This window comes from Gordionus sp. m RMFG-2023, chromosome 1 (genome assembly GCF_954871325.1).
Source record: "Gordionus sp. m RMFG-2023 chromosome 1, tfGorSpeb1-WG-v2, whole genome shotgun sequence".
Taxonomy (NCBI): Eukaryota; Metazoa; Nematomorpha; class Gordioida; order Chordodea; family Parachordodidae; genus Gordionus; species Gordionus sp. m RMFG-2023.
The window spans coordinates 279,930-295,905 of record NC_088775.1 but is presented as its reverse complement, the minus strand read 5'-3'; the positions used below and the strand labels follow the sequence as shown (position 1 = coordinate 295,905).

Genomic DNA, 15,976 nt, shown 5'->3' with positions numbered 1-15,976 from the left:
AAATTTAGATATATAGTTTTTTATTGGTTATAGTAAAAATTATTAACATATGCTACCACTCTTTAATTCAAAAGGTGATCATATATTTAAAAAAAAAACAATTAATTAAATGTGCAATTTAAAAAAAATATATATAATAATAAAATATAACTTAAATGTGATTATAAAAAATCAAATATTTTAAAGTCAATGTGGGTTTTTTAAAACACATTTAATCAATCTAATGATTATCGCCATCATGGTAAATAAATAATAACTATCTTAAAAAATGCATTATAAAAAAAATAGAAATTATTTAAATTTAGCCGTCAAATTTTTGAAATAAATTTACATTATTGTAATATAAAGATAAAAATGGTTTTGTTTATAAGATGTTTTTAAACTATTTAAAATTAGCAGCTTTATATTATATAGATAGATATCATTATATAAATTCGTTTTTTTTTAGTAAAAGGTTTGATTAATTAGTAGGATCATGTTAATAAGTGAATATCATATAATAATAAAGAAATCATTTAATTCTCGTAGACATACAATAAAATTGTTATTTAAAAATAATGCTAAATTTTTTTAAAAAAAGGTTAATCTTCAGAATTATGTTGATTTTCCTTTTTTTTCTTCTAAAAAGTAGGCTGTTGCTGGTACCCTGGATGCGGTCCTTGAGAGTAGTAGGTTGGGGCCTGAGGCGGTGGACCAAAGTCCATCTTCTGTTGTTGAGGGTTTGGGGGAGGTGCGCCTATAGACGAACCAGAAGGGTTGATTCCTAAAGAACTTTGCGGCTGATGATGAGACTGGGGTGGCTGGAATTGAAAGTTGCCAGCTTGGGGTGGGCCCATCTATTGATCGATGCATTTCGTGTATTTAAATATAATAGATTTATATTATTATTTAAAAAAATATAAATAATGAAAATGCTTTCAAATTTATAGGGAAGAGTATTAAGGTGGATTATTCCATGCCATCGATCACAAAAATACGGCAATAGGGAATTGAATATAAAATTCATCCCCACGATATTAAATAAACTAAACTTGGCTAAATTTTGTAATAAGATCGTAAGAATTGCTTGCAAAGTTTTTATAGACAAAGGCATTTTAATAGCTCTATGCCCTTTTATAATGATTGGAAGTTTCTATAAATAAAAGCCAACTTGCATTTCATTCTTTCTATTTTATTAAATCCCATTCTTTATTTTAATGTAATTAAAAATAACTTGTAAACTATGTATAAAGAATCATTTTAAAAAAAGACAAGTTAAAGGGGGGGGGGGGGGGTCATCTTTGTCTGGTTAATGCAGGAATCTTTGAGTGATTTAAAATTATAACGTAAAATTTCGAAGCTGATTTGTTATTTAATAAAAAGGACCATCGAGATCGTTTGTTTTATGGCTCTTTTGGCTGATTGATTTGATTAGGAATTTAGCCTGTTTTCTGGAACAGTTTGTTAATACCAAGATTGGTATGAATAATGTGAATATTTTTGTGGTTTTCACATCTCGGCAAGACTTCATGAATCATAATTTTTGTTAGAAGGAGCAAATATATCTTTTACACGTAAAATCGTTCTTACCTATAACCCAGAGAATTAAGGTATGTTCACAAGGCTGTGAATTATTGATAACTGAGGTATCTCACGGTTCTACATGTGAAGGAACATTGGCTATATATGTTGTAGATTTTTTTTTATCTTTTCCCCATGGAAGTAAAATTCGTGTTTTATAGATACAGATTGGTCTTATAGTGACATTTTGATTTGCTCAAAATTTTATATAAATCGAGGAAACTCATTAATTTTTTTTACAAAGATTTTAAACTTTAAAATGGGTTTAAATAAATAAATTGTATATTATTTTAATATTAGAACCATTAATTATAATTCAGTAGTTTTTGGTAGATCTTCAATTAACAATCGATAAACGTAAAAACAGGCCATTACATACTTTAATCTTTGATATCTCCAAAATATAATATAAGAGTTAGGTAAAACTAGAAAACTGCTTTATTCAAGTGTACCTTAGTTTGTATACAAAATTTCACCCAGATTTCAAGGGGCCGATTTGACATAATACAAAGAATCAAATAAAGACAAACGAAAACATAAACACTAACCCCTCCAAAAGGCTGCATATTTGTTCCCAAGACAACTCCAGTTCCGGGTTGAAGGTTACTATTAGAACTAACCATATTAGGCCCGGGAATATTCGGATTTGGATTGTAACTGGCGTTGAAGCTCGAATTAGGGTTATAACTGTTAGGCATGGGGTTCATGATGTTGGGATAGTTTTGTCTTACGCCGCTGGCTTGAGGGTTATAGAAAGGGGTAGAAGACGAAATAGGGGGAGTCGGTCCGCCTTTAAATTGTGGCGGACCTGGAGGATGCGGATAACCTGTTTGAACCTGGGGAGGTTGAGAAGGTAGAGGTTGGGAAGTCTGCGTGTTCTTAATATATAATAAGTCAATTTATAAAATATATAGCATTTACAATCTTGTTCTAAACAAATCTATAATTTCATTTCTTTAATAGATTACTTGTATAATATCTTTAAGGCGTGTATAGAAAATGAGTATATTTAAAACCTGTGGGTGAGGAGGGTGAAAATGTGGGGGTAATCGAACGTGTTGTATAGTTGGTAGAATTTGGGGTGGCGCGGTTTTGTTGTAGGGGTAATAAGGAGCCTGCTGTGGCTGATTTATATTTAACGGATTATTTTCCGAAGATGGGGGAAGAATGTTCCTGGATCCATGATCTTCACCATTCATCACTGCGTAAATTAATTATTTATAATATTATTAAAAATATGAGAAATAAAGGGTAATTAAGGGAAAGTTACACCAAAGACATGATAATTATTGAACAATTTTTTTCAAAGTACATAATGTGCAAGGCAGAGATGTATCGAAATACTAGTTACTGTATCGACGAATACTATTAATTTTAAATTGTCAAAAATTAATTAGCCTCAATAAATTTTAAAAAAATATCGTGTCATTCCATATCAAATCACCTTCCCATCTCAGATTTTGATAAAACTTAGAAATATAAATTAAATAAAAGAGATAGCATGAATAACATAAAGTGGAGAGAGATATTGATGGAGCAACCAGCAAAAGGTGAATGCTAAAAAGAAAAAAAAAGGATAAAATGAACAACTTTTTCCTATATTCTGAACCTCATCCATGATGATATTAATCTTAAAGTGACAAACTCCAACAAGCAGATTGATGCAGAAGATAGATTATTTCTGACCTTAAGGTCAAATATGGTAATTTAAGATAAAATTATATATATATAAAGGTAACAGGAGTCACAGTTGGCATTTAATGAAAGGATATCCAAATCCTGCATAGCCAATATAGTGAAATCAGTGTGCAGGGCTATATGGAATGCTGCTGCAGAGAAGCACATGCCCAAACCTACAAAAAAATGGAATGGGAAGGATTAATTATAATTATAACATATTAAATATTTGGTTTATTTAGATTTCCCAAGAGTTCATGATTCAGAGTATCCAAATTGTTTTGGGGCCTTGGATGGAAAACACATATATGCAAAATGTCCCATAAATACTGGCTCACTACATTTTTGTTGCAAGCAATGATTTTCTGTTGAATTGTTAGGAGTAACTAATTACAATAAAGGATTATTATCATGGATAAGGTTCTTCAGAATATAGGAAAAAGTTGTTCTCCTCATCCTCGTAAAAAATTGAGATGCAGTTAGATCTCCTTTTAGTGCAATGAGAACAAATTTCAATGAATGAATATTTTAGAAGTTTTCCCTCTCTTCTTGGTATAATTGTTTGTACGTTTTCCAAATAAATATCAGGCTAATAATTGCTTATCTACAAAATTGTTTAATAAAATTATAAATATTTAAATCATGTCTCAATTTTCAAGGAAAAAAGTTAATGCTTTCAATTGAAAGAAATATATATCATGTTAAAATACATGCTGCAAACGCAACAATCAATTTGTGTACAACTTACAATTTTGTATACATTTTCAAATTTTAGCACAAAATTAATAAAGCATAAAAATCAAACCAGTTTTATCTTTTAATTAACGTGGCATACAAAAATCCATTTTGCACTCTAACATCCAATTATTAGCAATTAAAACAGAGCATTATGCACTATAAAGGCAAACATTTTTTGAAATTGAAGTACTTTTAGCATATTTACAATGATTGTAGCAATTTTAGTCTAGAAATATTGATTTGTAAAGGGTCAAATTACAATCTGCCAGTGTGACTTGTGCCTATAATTTTTCATCTTTTCTCTCAGATTTATTAATTATCTGTTGAATATTTTGTGAATATATTAATATCTTTTCAACAAGATAAATGTTTTTTTTTGCCTAATCTGCCAATTTATATCTGCCCTACAAACTTTACAAAAAATTTGCAGGAACAAATTGGGCATGTTGCCTTATTATATATTGAAATAATAACAGGTTAGGCGGAGTTTCCTATTCACACTCTTAAACATTTTTAAAAAAATAATAGATATTTAATAAAATGTGAATGAAATATATTAGATGCTTTTTTAATATTAATTTATTTGAACTAAGAGAGGTTAGCATTTAAATCACTTATATCCAATATTAAATTCCAGAGTTGTTAAAAGATACTTTTTAAATGGATCTAGATACAGATACATCGTCTAAAATAATATCTTGATACCGATATTTTAATCAAAAATCTATCTAGATACAGATACCACATTTTTATATCTAGATACTTGTATCTAGATTCTTTAACAACTTTGTTAAATTTGATAAACAAATTAAGTATTTCTAGTGTTGTTAAACAGCTCAATTTGAGTAGATTTTTAAAAACAGCAAAACTCAGTATTTTATCTAGAATAATATTAAGCAAGCCTGAAGATTTTTCTCATAGATGGCACAAAGGTCTAGACATCAATTAGCAAAATCTCGAGATTTAGGCAATATTTTTCTGGCTAAAATATTGAGTTAGTCGTTTTTGAAAATCGGCTCAAAACAAGCCATTTAACTACACTAGGTAATTCATAGAATTTTAAGATTTGTAATTTTAAGCGGGAAGGGACATTTAGCCTTATTATTTTTTGCAGGACAGAATTTTCATTTAGCAGTACTGCACAACCCAGAGCAGGGCATATGTCAGATCAAAGTAGGGAGTATTATTGTGATTGGATTGGGGAAGGGGTGGAAGTACATGACTCTTTGAAATGATTATGTGAAAAATTGTCCTAATGTGCAAAATATATTTGTCTTGAATTAAATTCTATTATGACATTATATAAGTTAAAATTTATTTGTAATGCCTTGAGAAAATTAATATTTTAATTGATCAAATCAAACAAATATTCTTAGAGTTGATAGTAAGGTTATATTATATTTTAGAAAATAATAATCATTTTTTAATCCATGATCATTTAACTGAGATAATATTTTTTAATATTATTACAAAAAGATGGAATATCGTTCCAACCCCAATGTAAAATAAGGAAATGGAATTAAAAGATGTCTAAAATGACAAGAAAAAATGGCAATTAGATATAAAATATCTTTATTTAAAATTAATGACTTGTGTAATTTGGTCTTTTACCATCTCCATTATATGAGCTCATGTTATGTTGATCAAATGTAGTTGATGAAGGAGGTGCATTAGGGTTAGAAATTATATTTGGATGATTAGATGGTCTCAACATACTATTCATATTGTTTGTGATAGAGGACCCAGATGGGGGAGCTCTCGATGTAGCAAAATTTACATTGTCATTCTCTTCTGTTTTGCCCTCAATTTCTTCCCTCTCTTTTTGTTGTAGGAATGGATCAAAAGTTGAATGAAGATTTATATCACTTTTTTTGTTACCTCCTGAAATCAAAGCTGGAGAACTATTCATCATGGGTACTGATGGATTAAATACAGATTTATCTATTTTTTTTATTCATAAATCAAATGAACTATATCATCATATTTATAGGTAAAATTACTTGTTGAAGAAGAATGAATTTTCATGGCATTTAAATTATTGTGAATATGTTTAGATGACTTTTCATCCAAACTGTCTTCCCCATCTCCAATTTTGTCAAGGCACTTAAGCTCAAGGCAATCCAACAAATAATTTATTCTGTCTCTAATTGTTTTCAACTCTTTTCGAATTTTTTTGACCTCAGAAGTTTCTAATTTAAATTCTTTACCAGAAACTAAAATTAATATGTTTTAAATTTTCAATATTTTTTTTTACTGTTGATAGATAATTTTAGAATAGACCCAGCTTCAAGAGCTGTGTTAAGCTCAGCATTGTCAGAAAGTGTGATAAGGTCTCCATCTGCATAAAATAAATCAAGATATATATATCTAATTTAAGCAATATCAAACCTTCATCGCTATATTTAAGCCTAATATCATCATCTTTAGCGATATTATCTTTAAATACTCTCTGCATCATTAAAACAAGTTCGTCATATGTTAAATCATCATTATGAATTGATAAGCGTTTAATTTCATCTCCTAACTGGGCTTTTATAATAGTTTTGCCCACTAGCTCTGTCTTTTGAACTTTTTCTACGGGATCGATGACCATAATTTCAAATTTATAATTAAGAATGTCAAATAATTAGCAAAAAATTAAAGTTCTTGTTTACGTGGTTATTTTTGTGAAACACGATGTGATAAAAATGTTACAATAATTTATTTTTTTTCATTTAAAAAATTACTTTAAAATGACTATGCGTAAATGATTAGATATAGACATGCTAAATTTCGCTATGAATCAGTATTTAATATAAATCTCTTCAAAATTTATACTTAAATTTTTTGTTTTAAATGATAGTTTTGAAATTTTTTTTAAAACGTTAAACTTCTATAAGTTATAAGGGGGTGATTATCTTTCTATTTATTCTTATGGTAAGCGAATCTTAAAAACATGAGCGGGGGTGAGAATAAAAACAGTTTGCCAATTTTTCTTGAAGGATGTAGGCGCCTTTAAGGAGGCAGGATAAATTTATTGGGATCTATTAAATTTTTTAGATGAAATGGTACAAAATATATTACCGTAAAAATTACTACATAAGCCTATTATAATACGATAATATTGATGGACAACGACCATATCTATATATTGCAAGATACTTAATATTCACCATCGCTACCTGCCAACTATACATTCCTACCACTATTGGCCACAACTCTAGCATCGCTCAGCTCTCATGCTCTGATCTTTAAGGAGCTGGTAAAACGGATCTCTGCTAGGACCGAGGATCCCAATGAGGGATTCTACATACATCAAAGTTTAGCCCTAAATATATTAAAATGCAATTATCTCAGCTTTATACTCTCAATGACCGAAACCCCCTGATTGAACATCCTATGCATAAGATAGATTTAGGCTATTTTTCTCCAAATTATAACGTTGATGGCGAAAACTAGGATCTCAATCTATAAAAGACAGCAAATATTAATGAATTTATATAATTGTGATTTACTATATATTTTTTTCCAAAAATTGTGAAAATTACAACTTATTTTGTTATTTTATAATCATTTTTGCCTTTATACTAAGCTTTTCACATTTTTTATAATATCAGATAGAATTTACGGATTTTAATTATAAAGGAAAATAAATTACTAAATATTAAGCTGAAATCTGAAATAAAAATTCGATTAGTTATATGCATTTTTACCATAAAAAATTAAAACAAAAGCAAAACCCAAACAAATTTTATATTTTATGTAAATCCCTCATCTATAAAATTTTTAAAAAATATAACTCTTCAACTATAATAATTTATGTAAAGTGTGTCATTTTTCATTGAACAAAATAATAGCAATTTTTACAACTGTATATTACTTTTAAATATAAATTAATTTATCCAATAGGGAATGTAAATATATTAACAAAAATATCAATTTAGCATTAAAGAATTGTTATTGGAGAATCAAGATAAACATATTCAATTTACAGTGAGAAACAAGATAATGAAAATCATAGAGGAAGATAGTCGGGATGAAATTGATAATTGTATAAATGATATTTTTAGTCTAGACAATTATAATTCCAGATTATCTTCAATCCTCTCTTGCTTCAGCTATAATCAAATTTATCGTATCCTATAGTATATTTAAAAAAAATTAAATAAAAACTTTGCAGGTAATTTATTTCTTGAAATATGGTAAGAAGCCTTTAGAATGGAGTGCCAGAAAATGAAAAATTCATTATAATTATATCAAAAATCGGTATCGATAGTCATTGTAAAAAAATGTATGAATGGCATGCAAAAAGTGTGGTATCGCCATATAACCTGTTGCATGTTCGCTTAATTTGTTGTAATTCATTGTATATTTAAATACTTCTTAAATATTTTGCTTATTAAATTTGTTGTAATTCTATATTTAAATATGTTCATATTATCTTTTTATTCAATGAAATTAACATGTATATAAATACATCTCAAGGCGATTAAACATATATATTGATATATGTTTTCATTTTCTAATACCACTTGTTTTCTTTTGTATAACTATATTATTAAATAAAGACCACTTGTTTTCTTTTGTATAACTATATTATCAAATAAAAAGACCACATCAAAGCCAATATTCTAATTATATAATCAATAAAGACTATCATATCATTCCTCCTTAATTATGCAATACAATCACACACAATTTATTCTATAGTATTTATTCTTGTTCAATATTCCTCCTTAATTATACAATACAATCACACACAATTTATTCTATAGTATTTATTCTCGTTCAATATAATCTATTTTAAAATATTTCATATTAGATGCTAAGTTAAAAATTATATAATTTAAATTTTACGTTTACTATTTGAAAAATATATTATTGAGCAAAATCGGGAAAAAGGTAGATTAATTTATTGCTAGGTATAGACTGTTTGGAACAGTAAATTTATAAAATTTTCATTATGATTAAAATAATATTAAAAACTTTTGACTAATATTTATTAGCAATTATTATACCGAAAAATAAAATGATAGTTTATAATGATAAATTTAACGATTTATTATCCATACAATATTTGAGAAATAATAATAGTCGTTATAATAATTATAATTTCGTGGAATCCATAAGGTGATAAGGTATCGAATAAACGCGATCGTGAACGTCAGTTATTTTGGAATGTATTGTGTCCTTTTGCTTGGCAGCGAATAAGCAAAATACCTTAAGAAAATTATATATTTTTGTTTTTAGATTTTTATAAATCTACAATGTACTGGAAGGGAAACAACTTACATATCTATATTTTTAAAATTCTTTTTATTACTGACAAAAAAATGACGTCGTTACCTAAGAAACGCTTTGTATTAATTTTTTTCTACAAAAATAATGTCCCTAGTTACTTTCAATAGAAAATACTGTAGTCGATTTTATTTTTTTTTCAAGATTCAAATATTTCATTTTTTCAAAATATATTAAAAGCACATATAAAATTTATTAAAAAGAACATTGTAATATTTCAAAAGAGAAGAAATGAAACATTAAAAAAAAAACTTCCAAAATAAAACCAAAATAATCTATCAAAGTTCTTAGATTTGCATATAATATTTGTTGCCTAAGATAAAAGCATTCATTTGGAGCGGTTCTCGTGTTATTGATGAGGTGTTACTGCCAATAATTTTAAAAATTTTACAGCTTCAAGATCAAAAGTGCTTAAAATGGTATTGATAAAATAAATTAATATGATATTCATCTAACAGTTGAATTTTTAAATCTCCGTTTGGATAGTGTAGTCTGGAAAATATTGCTAGCAAAAAAAGACACAGTACATTTTGCTGAATTTGCAGTGGAAAAGCCATTCAACTTGACTAATATTACACACAAAAAATAATTTATAATAAATGCTCTTATTTATATTATTATTTGCATCTTTTTTGGTATACTCACTGGTAGAATAAATTTAACCCCTTGATTTAATAGAAGTCAAACCAGAATTACTGAATGAATTTTTGTAAAGTTTTATCAAGGCTTTTTGCTTTAATTTAGCAGAGTATATTTGGATTATGATATTCTCATTACTTATGAGAATCCGTTTTAGACAAATTATAGATAAAATGAAAAGAAATATAGATCCTAAACCTACAGATCTTTACAATTTCTCTTTAGGTGAAGTCTCAAATTTACACTAGGAATGATTTCAAGCTAATCATAGCTGTTATTCCTGTAAACTTTAAATAGAGCTTTGCTTCAGATTGCAAGTTCGAATTAAGGAAAGCGATAATTCAAGCAAATAAATGCAAATCACATGTTGCACCAAAGATATGGTTAACAAGTTTTCAACTTATCTTAATCCCATGCAGGCGGAGGCTTCTTAAGCTTAAAGATGGGTATTGTTGAATAATTGGGTCAGATGAGCAGCAGAAAAGAAATAAAGGCAGCTTATATGACAACTTTTAAAAAACTAATGCCAAATCCCTGGTGTTGAACGGCTCGATTTGAGCCGGTTTTTAAAACCGGCTAACTCAATATTTTAGCCGATAAAATATTACCCAGGCCTCGAGGTTTCGCTAATAGATGTCCAAACCTTTGTGTCAGCCGTTAAAGTTATGAAGTTTTTTGAGTAAAAAGAATTTTTTATTTTATGATTTGAATATTAAAATGTGAGACGAATATTAAAATTATTGTTAACGAACTTGAATGTATACTGAGAATATTGTTGTTAATTTTAATTTTGCATATAAATTTTTTTTTTTGAATATTAATTTTTTTTTTTGTGAATATTTAATCTGTTAACATATATAAACCCCGAATTTGTGAATCGATTCATTATTCACGTGAGAAAAATCTGTAGGCTTGCATAATATATTTCTAAGTAAAACATTGTAGTTAGTCGTTTTTATAAATCGGCTCAAATCTTGCCGTTTAACAACACTAGTTTGCCGAACTAATAATGAGATTTTAAAAACAGGATCTAATCATTAGAATCAGTGGCGTAGCTACACGGGGGTCATTTTCGGGTTTGGAACCCTCTCAAAAATTTCTTTTTAGATTATACGTTCAAAAGACTTAAAAGTGACTTCATATCAAATAAATACAATTAATATTTATATTTTTCTGGTTTTGATGTTTGTGGAAGGATATTACAATTGAAATTATTCTGGATAGCATTATCATAAAGTCATTGAGAATAATCAACTATATTTTAATAACATATTATTAATGCATTTAAAAATAATATTTATTATATATTATCGAAGATATGGTTATGATTTGTACCTCTTAGAAAAATTCCTAGCTAACGCCACTGATTAGAATGAATAAAAGTATAAGAATAAAGTTTATGATTAATATATAAATATAATTTCTAACTCTTTTTAGGTTTAGTTTTATTAACAATAATTGTTTTTCAAAATTTTGAGTTAAACGGATAGCATGTAACACAGTCTTTTCTGTGCTAACAAACACGACTGGTACCAAAAATAAGAAGTTAATGCTGTATTATATTAAATAATATTTTAAACAGAAATTCACTAAAAATAGATATAAACTAATCGATAGATTGGATCTGAAAACTCGCCTCTAATAGAAATAAAATACCCGGGCCGGGCCATATATTAAAAATCGCCATTATTGACTATAAAAATTGATACATACAATATATTTAAAAAAAATACGGATCGGATATGAATTTTTCTTTTAAAATCAAAATTAAGTAATTTCTTTATTTTACTCTTTACTTTCTAATTAAAGTAACGAATGAACTTATGTTTTCTTTGAAACGAAACAACGTTACACGGCACTGGTTTATAAAAATTAAATTTTAGGCTATTAAATTTCCAGACTTGTTAAAAGATACTTTTTAAATGGATCTATATACAGATACATCGTCTAAAATAATATCTAAATACAGATATTTTAATCGAAAATCTATCTAGATAGAGATACAGATACCACATTTTTATATCTAGATACATACTTGTATCTAGATCCTTTAACATAAATTTCCCATAATCACAAATTCTTAAGAAATTCATGCGCTGTCAAATAACGAATTTTAAGATAAGGGTTCTCCAATGATTAAAATCATATAAAACCGGCCACCTTACTTAGTAAGACCAAAAAGGAACCGCCATTCAAATTATGGAAGCTTTAATTATATTCCGAAATTATAAAAATAATTTATCATAAACTTGTTCAAGTGTGGATTGAGTGATGGAATAATCTTGAATGCCGTATTTTTCTCGCACCTCTTCCAAAGCGTCAAATATAAGAGACAATTTCAAATCTTTCTGGGGAAAATGAGCCTGCCAAAGGGTTACGTAAATTACAATAGAAAGTATAATCAAAATAACTAAAAATTGATTAAATAAGCTGATGAATAATATATTTTTGAAATTTGTGCATTCAGACAAATAGTAAGTTATAATGTGATAATACCAAAATACGGCTTTCGTGTTTTTCTTTAATACTGCAAACGGGAAAAATAGATTGTAAGTAATTGATAAATAAATCGGCGTGTGATGTCACATAGTAAGGAGACAAAGCGTCTACTTTTAACTTTACCGTGACAAAATATCCTTCCCCATATCTATATTAATAAATATAATTTAATTTGTTCTTATCAATTACAGTTGTTCCAAATTATTTACATTATATTTTTGTAGTTATGATCAATTAAGTTAATATCTTAAGTCAAAACACTGGCAATTAAATCAAAAATCTAAATTTACAAAAACAACGCAAAATTTTTACCACATTATGAATATACGTGTTATATTAGTATAAAATTGTATACCTGCTTTTCAGATGTTGTAGACTTCCAATACATTGTATCTTACCATTTACCATGATAGCTATCTTAGAACATAATACCTCGCATTCTTCCATACTATGAGAAGTGAATAGAATGCATTTGTTATTAGCCAATAACTCTAAAATACAGTTCCAAAGGAATCGACGAGCTGATGGATCCATACCTAGCGAATTTTTTAAATATTTTAATTCTAAAATTTTTCATAAATTACCTTATATTAGCAATTATCAGAGTAAATCTGTCTTAAAATTTTTTATAAGGGTTTCTTTCCAATATTAATGCTTAAATATTTTAAGATATTCCACATTCGATTGAAATGGAATTTGAGCTAAAATTTTATTTCCTAAATTAAGAGAAGGTTTTTACTATAGCCAACCGATATCAATATGAAAAATCTAGGATATAAAATTAAAGGTATTTTAACAATTATCTGAAGGCACAGTCTGGTTATTCTATACGTTCTGGAATACATTTCCGATTTTATGAGAATTTTTAAATTCAAACATTCGCAGTTAATAATTTAAAATTGAGAGATTCCGAATCTCAACGAATTCCATATCTCAATACGAGTATGACATGTATAAGTTATCTTTAAATATATGTTTTTATTAATAAATAAAATAAGTGTTCTAAAAAAATCTCTGAATTATTTCAGACATTTAACTAGCAAATCAAAATTATAATTATGTTAAAAGGATTTATTATTTTAATTTTCTGACACCTATATATATATTTGGTATTTTCTTGGACTATTTAACCTGACATCTAATTTTATTATGTTATATACACAAGATTCATTCTCACAGCAAATATGATATTAAACTTGACTATATTTTAAACTACAAAATTTTATTTATAAAATATTTGCACAAAATTGATAATAGGTTTCAAACAAAATACATACACTTACAATATAAAAACACTGGGTATATTATATATTCAAGTAAATTTTAAGCATAAATTGGAATGGCTATCATAAATCCTGAAGATCTAAAACCCCATCACTATATTCCTCGCAGAATCTTTTTAATCAAATAAAATATTTATATATTGTTGTGCCATCGGATCATATCTTCCAATAACTATTGTTCCATTATTTTTTTTCTTAGGAATTAACTTCGCATCTCATTTTATTAATCAAAGCTGAAAGGATGCATATTGCTATTGGATTGGAGAAACGATTATTCCTTCCTTCATATTAATTATTAGCTCGATTTACATCTGATATAACTTTTGACTTACGTTTCAAGGACCATGTATATACCTAGCTAAATCCGTTACCTTTAAAAATGAGAATGCAGCACATTCTTTCTATTAACCCGTTAAATAATATCAAAAAACATAAAAAATATTTAAAATATATAAAGATTCCATAACAAAATTTTAAGATTATATGGAATGTTCCAAAAATCAAACATTGGGAGAAAACGAATTCATTTTTTGGTGAAATAATGACCAATTTATATAAACATCTTGTTTATCACAATTATATGTCATATTTATCTTTCACCATTTACAAAGACTATGATGATTGACTTACTTATTTCTACCTTTCGGAATGAATTAATCAAAAATTTTGGTGCCAGGATGGTATTAATATTCAGGTGAATTTCTAATCAGGTAATCTTCTGAATAATAAATGAGACATATTTTTAACAGGAAATATCACAGACAGGACATTATATAAATGAAGAAAGTTCGAGAACATCTTTTTCTGCGTTGTCGGAAACGATAATCACTCGCAAATCTATATAAATCATCTCCTCCCATGTGTTAATTATATGAGGTAATCATATTTGGTTGACTGATTGATATTAATATATACTTTATGCTTATAACTCCATCATAACCTTAAAGGATATATTCCTTGATACATAGGTGTAGCCAGGATTTTCTTAAGGGGGGGGGGGAATTAAAAATTAATGGGGGCTTCGCCCCAGACCCCATTTTGGGCGGGCTTTCCATCCGTTTGCTCGGCCTTCGGCCGGGTTACCTTAGTCTATATTAGTGACCTGCAAACCCGGCCCGGCTGGGCCGTATTTTAAATTTTTAAAATATACCCGAGCCGGCCGGGCCTAAAAATTTTTTTTTAAAAAACCCGGGCCGTTTTTTTTAAAATTTATACAACATGAATTATTATATTCGTCAATTAGATATGGTCAAAATGATTATATATAGTTATGATTAATATAATGTTTGATGAAAGTTAACACTAGCTAACATTTGTAATATCTATTACATAATACAATTATAGTTTTCCTGCCATGGAATAAATACGCAAAGGATTAAATACATTATTATATAGTATATGTTATATCTTTTTATTAATTAAAATATCAGTTTAATTTATTTTATAATTACATTTAATATAGTATATTCTCAAAATATTATTTACACAAATTTTTTATAGTATCAATTTGTAATATACTAAATATCTGTTTAGAATAAAAAAATAGTAGATAAAGACTATTTATCGACAATCAAATTCAAGACAATATAATTTTTACAACAATAATTTATAAAGAGCTTTCCTTTCACTTAATAGGCTGAGCAGAAGTCTTGGGAATAACGATCAACTTAACCAATCTAGGTGCCAAAATTTATTTATTTTTCCTTTAAAAATTAAGTAAATTCATTTATTCTCCCCCGATTTGAGACTACAAAATTTAAAAAAATCTCCAAATGAATTTAACTTCTCTTGATCACTCATTTGATATTTCTGAGACATCTAGTGAAATTCTGCACAACCTTAAATCAAAGACAATAATAGTAAATATCCACCTACTAACAACTACAAAGATATGACGATAGGAAAGATAATCTAATCTACTGGCAAATGCTTCCGTGTTATTGACTACAGACTAGTTGGTAGCCTCAATGACGGATCGGATCATGGCTTTAATTTTTAATTAATAAAAGGATCGACGTATTAGAGGCTATATCTGGCACATCAACATTTTAATAGTTAACCTAATTATATGGAAAGCAAAAATATCAAACCTGTAGTTGGTTCGTCAAGCAATATGATGGGGGGATTTCCTACTAAAGCAACAGCAGTCGAGAGTTTTCTCTTTGTTCCCTCTGATAAGTTTTTGATCAGTTTTTGTTCGTATCCCAATAAATCGAGATTTGTTATGCTCCAATCCACAACCTGTATATTACAATAAATTAGGATAAAATAATGCTCCAATCCAGGCGCGTACGCAGCGTGGG

General features: G+C 27.8%; 1 protein-coding gene across 1 annotated transcript; it reads right to left on the bottom strand.

The window, feature by feature from the left end:
• Positions 1-227: 227 nt before the first annotated feature.
• On the bottom strand, positions 228-6,671 carry LOC135931788 (protein TFG-like). Its single transcript, XM_065469114.1, has 7 exons — positions 6,364-6,671; positions 6,230-6,313; positions 5,976-6,188; positions 5,566-5,916; positions 2,577-2,761; positions 2,109-2,438; positions 228-836 (listed from the first exon to the last, which is right to left on the bottom strand). The coding sequence occupies exons 1-7, from the start codon at positions 6,566-6,568 to the stop codon at positions 621-623; spliced, it is 1,584 nt and encodes a 527-aa protein (XP_065325186.1). The 5' UTR covers positions 6,569-6,671; the 3' UTR covers positions 228-620.
• Between the last annotated feature and the right edge of the window lie 9,305 nt (positions 6,672-15,976).

Excerpts from the sequence above, each read along its gene's own strand:
- LOC135931788 (XM_065469114.1), bottom strand. The coding sequence starts at position 6,568 with ATGGTCATCGATCCCGTAGAAAAAGTTCAAAAGACAGAGCTAGTGGGC. Across the intron at positions 6,189-6,229 it reads TCTAAAATTATCTATCAACA|TTTCTGGTAAAGAATTTAAA; the intron begins GTAAAAAAAAAT and ends TATTAATTTTAG. Across the intron at positions 5,917-5,975 it reads AATTCATTCTTCTTCAACAA|ATAAATCTGTATTTAATCCA; the intron begins GTAATTTTACCT and ends TAAAAAAAATAG.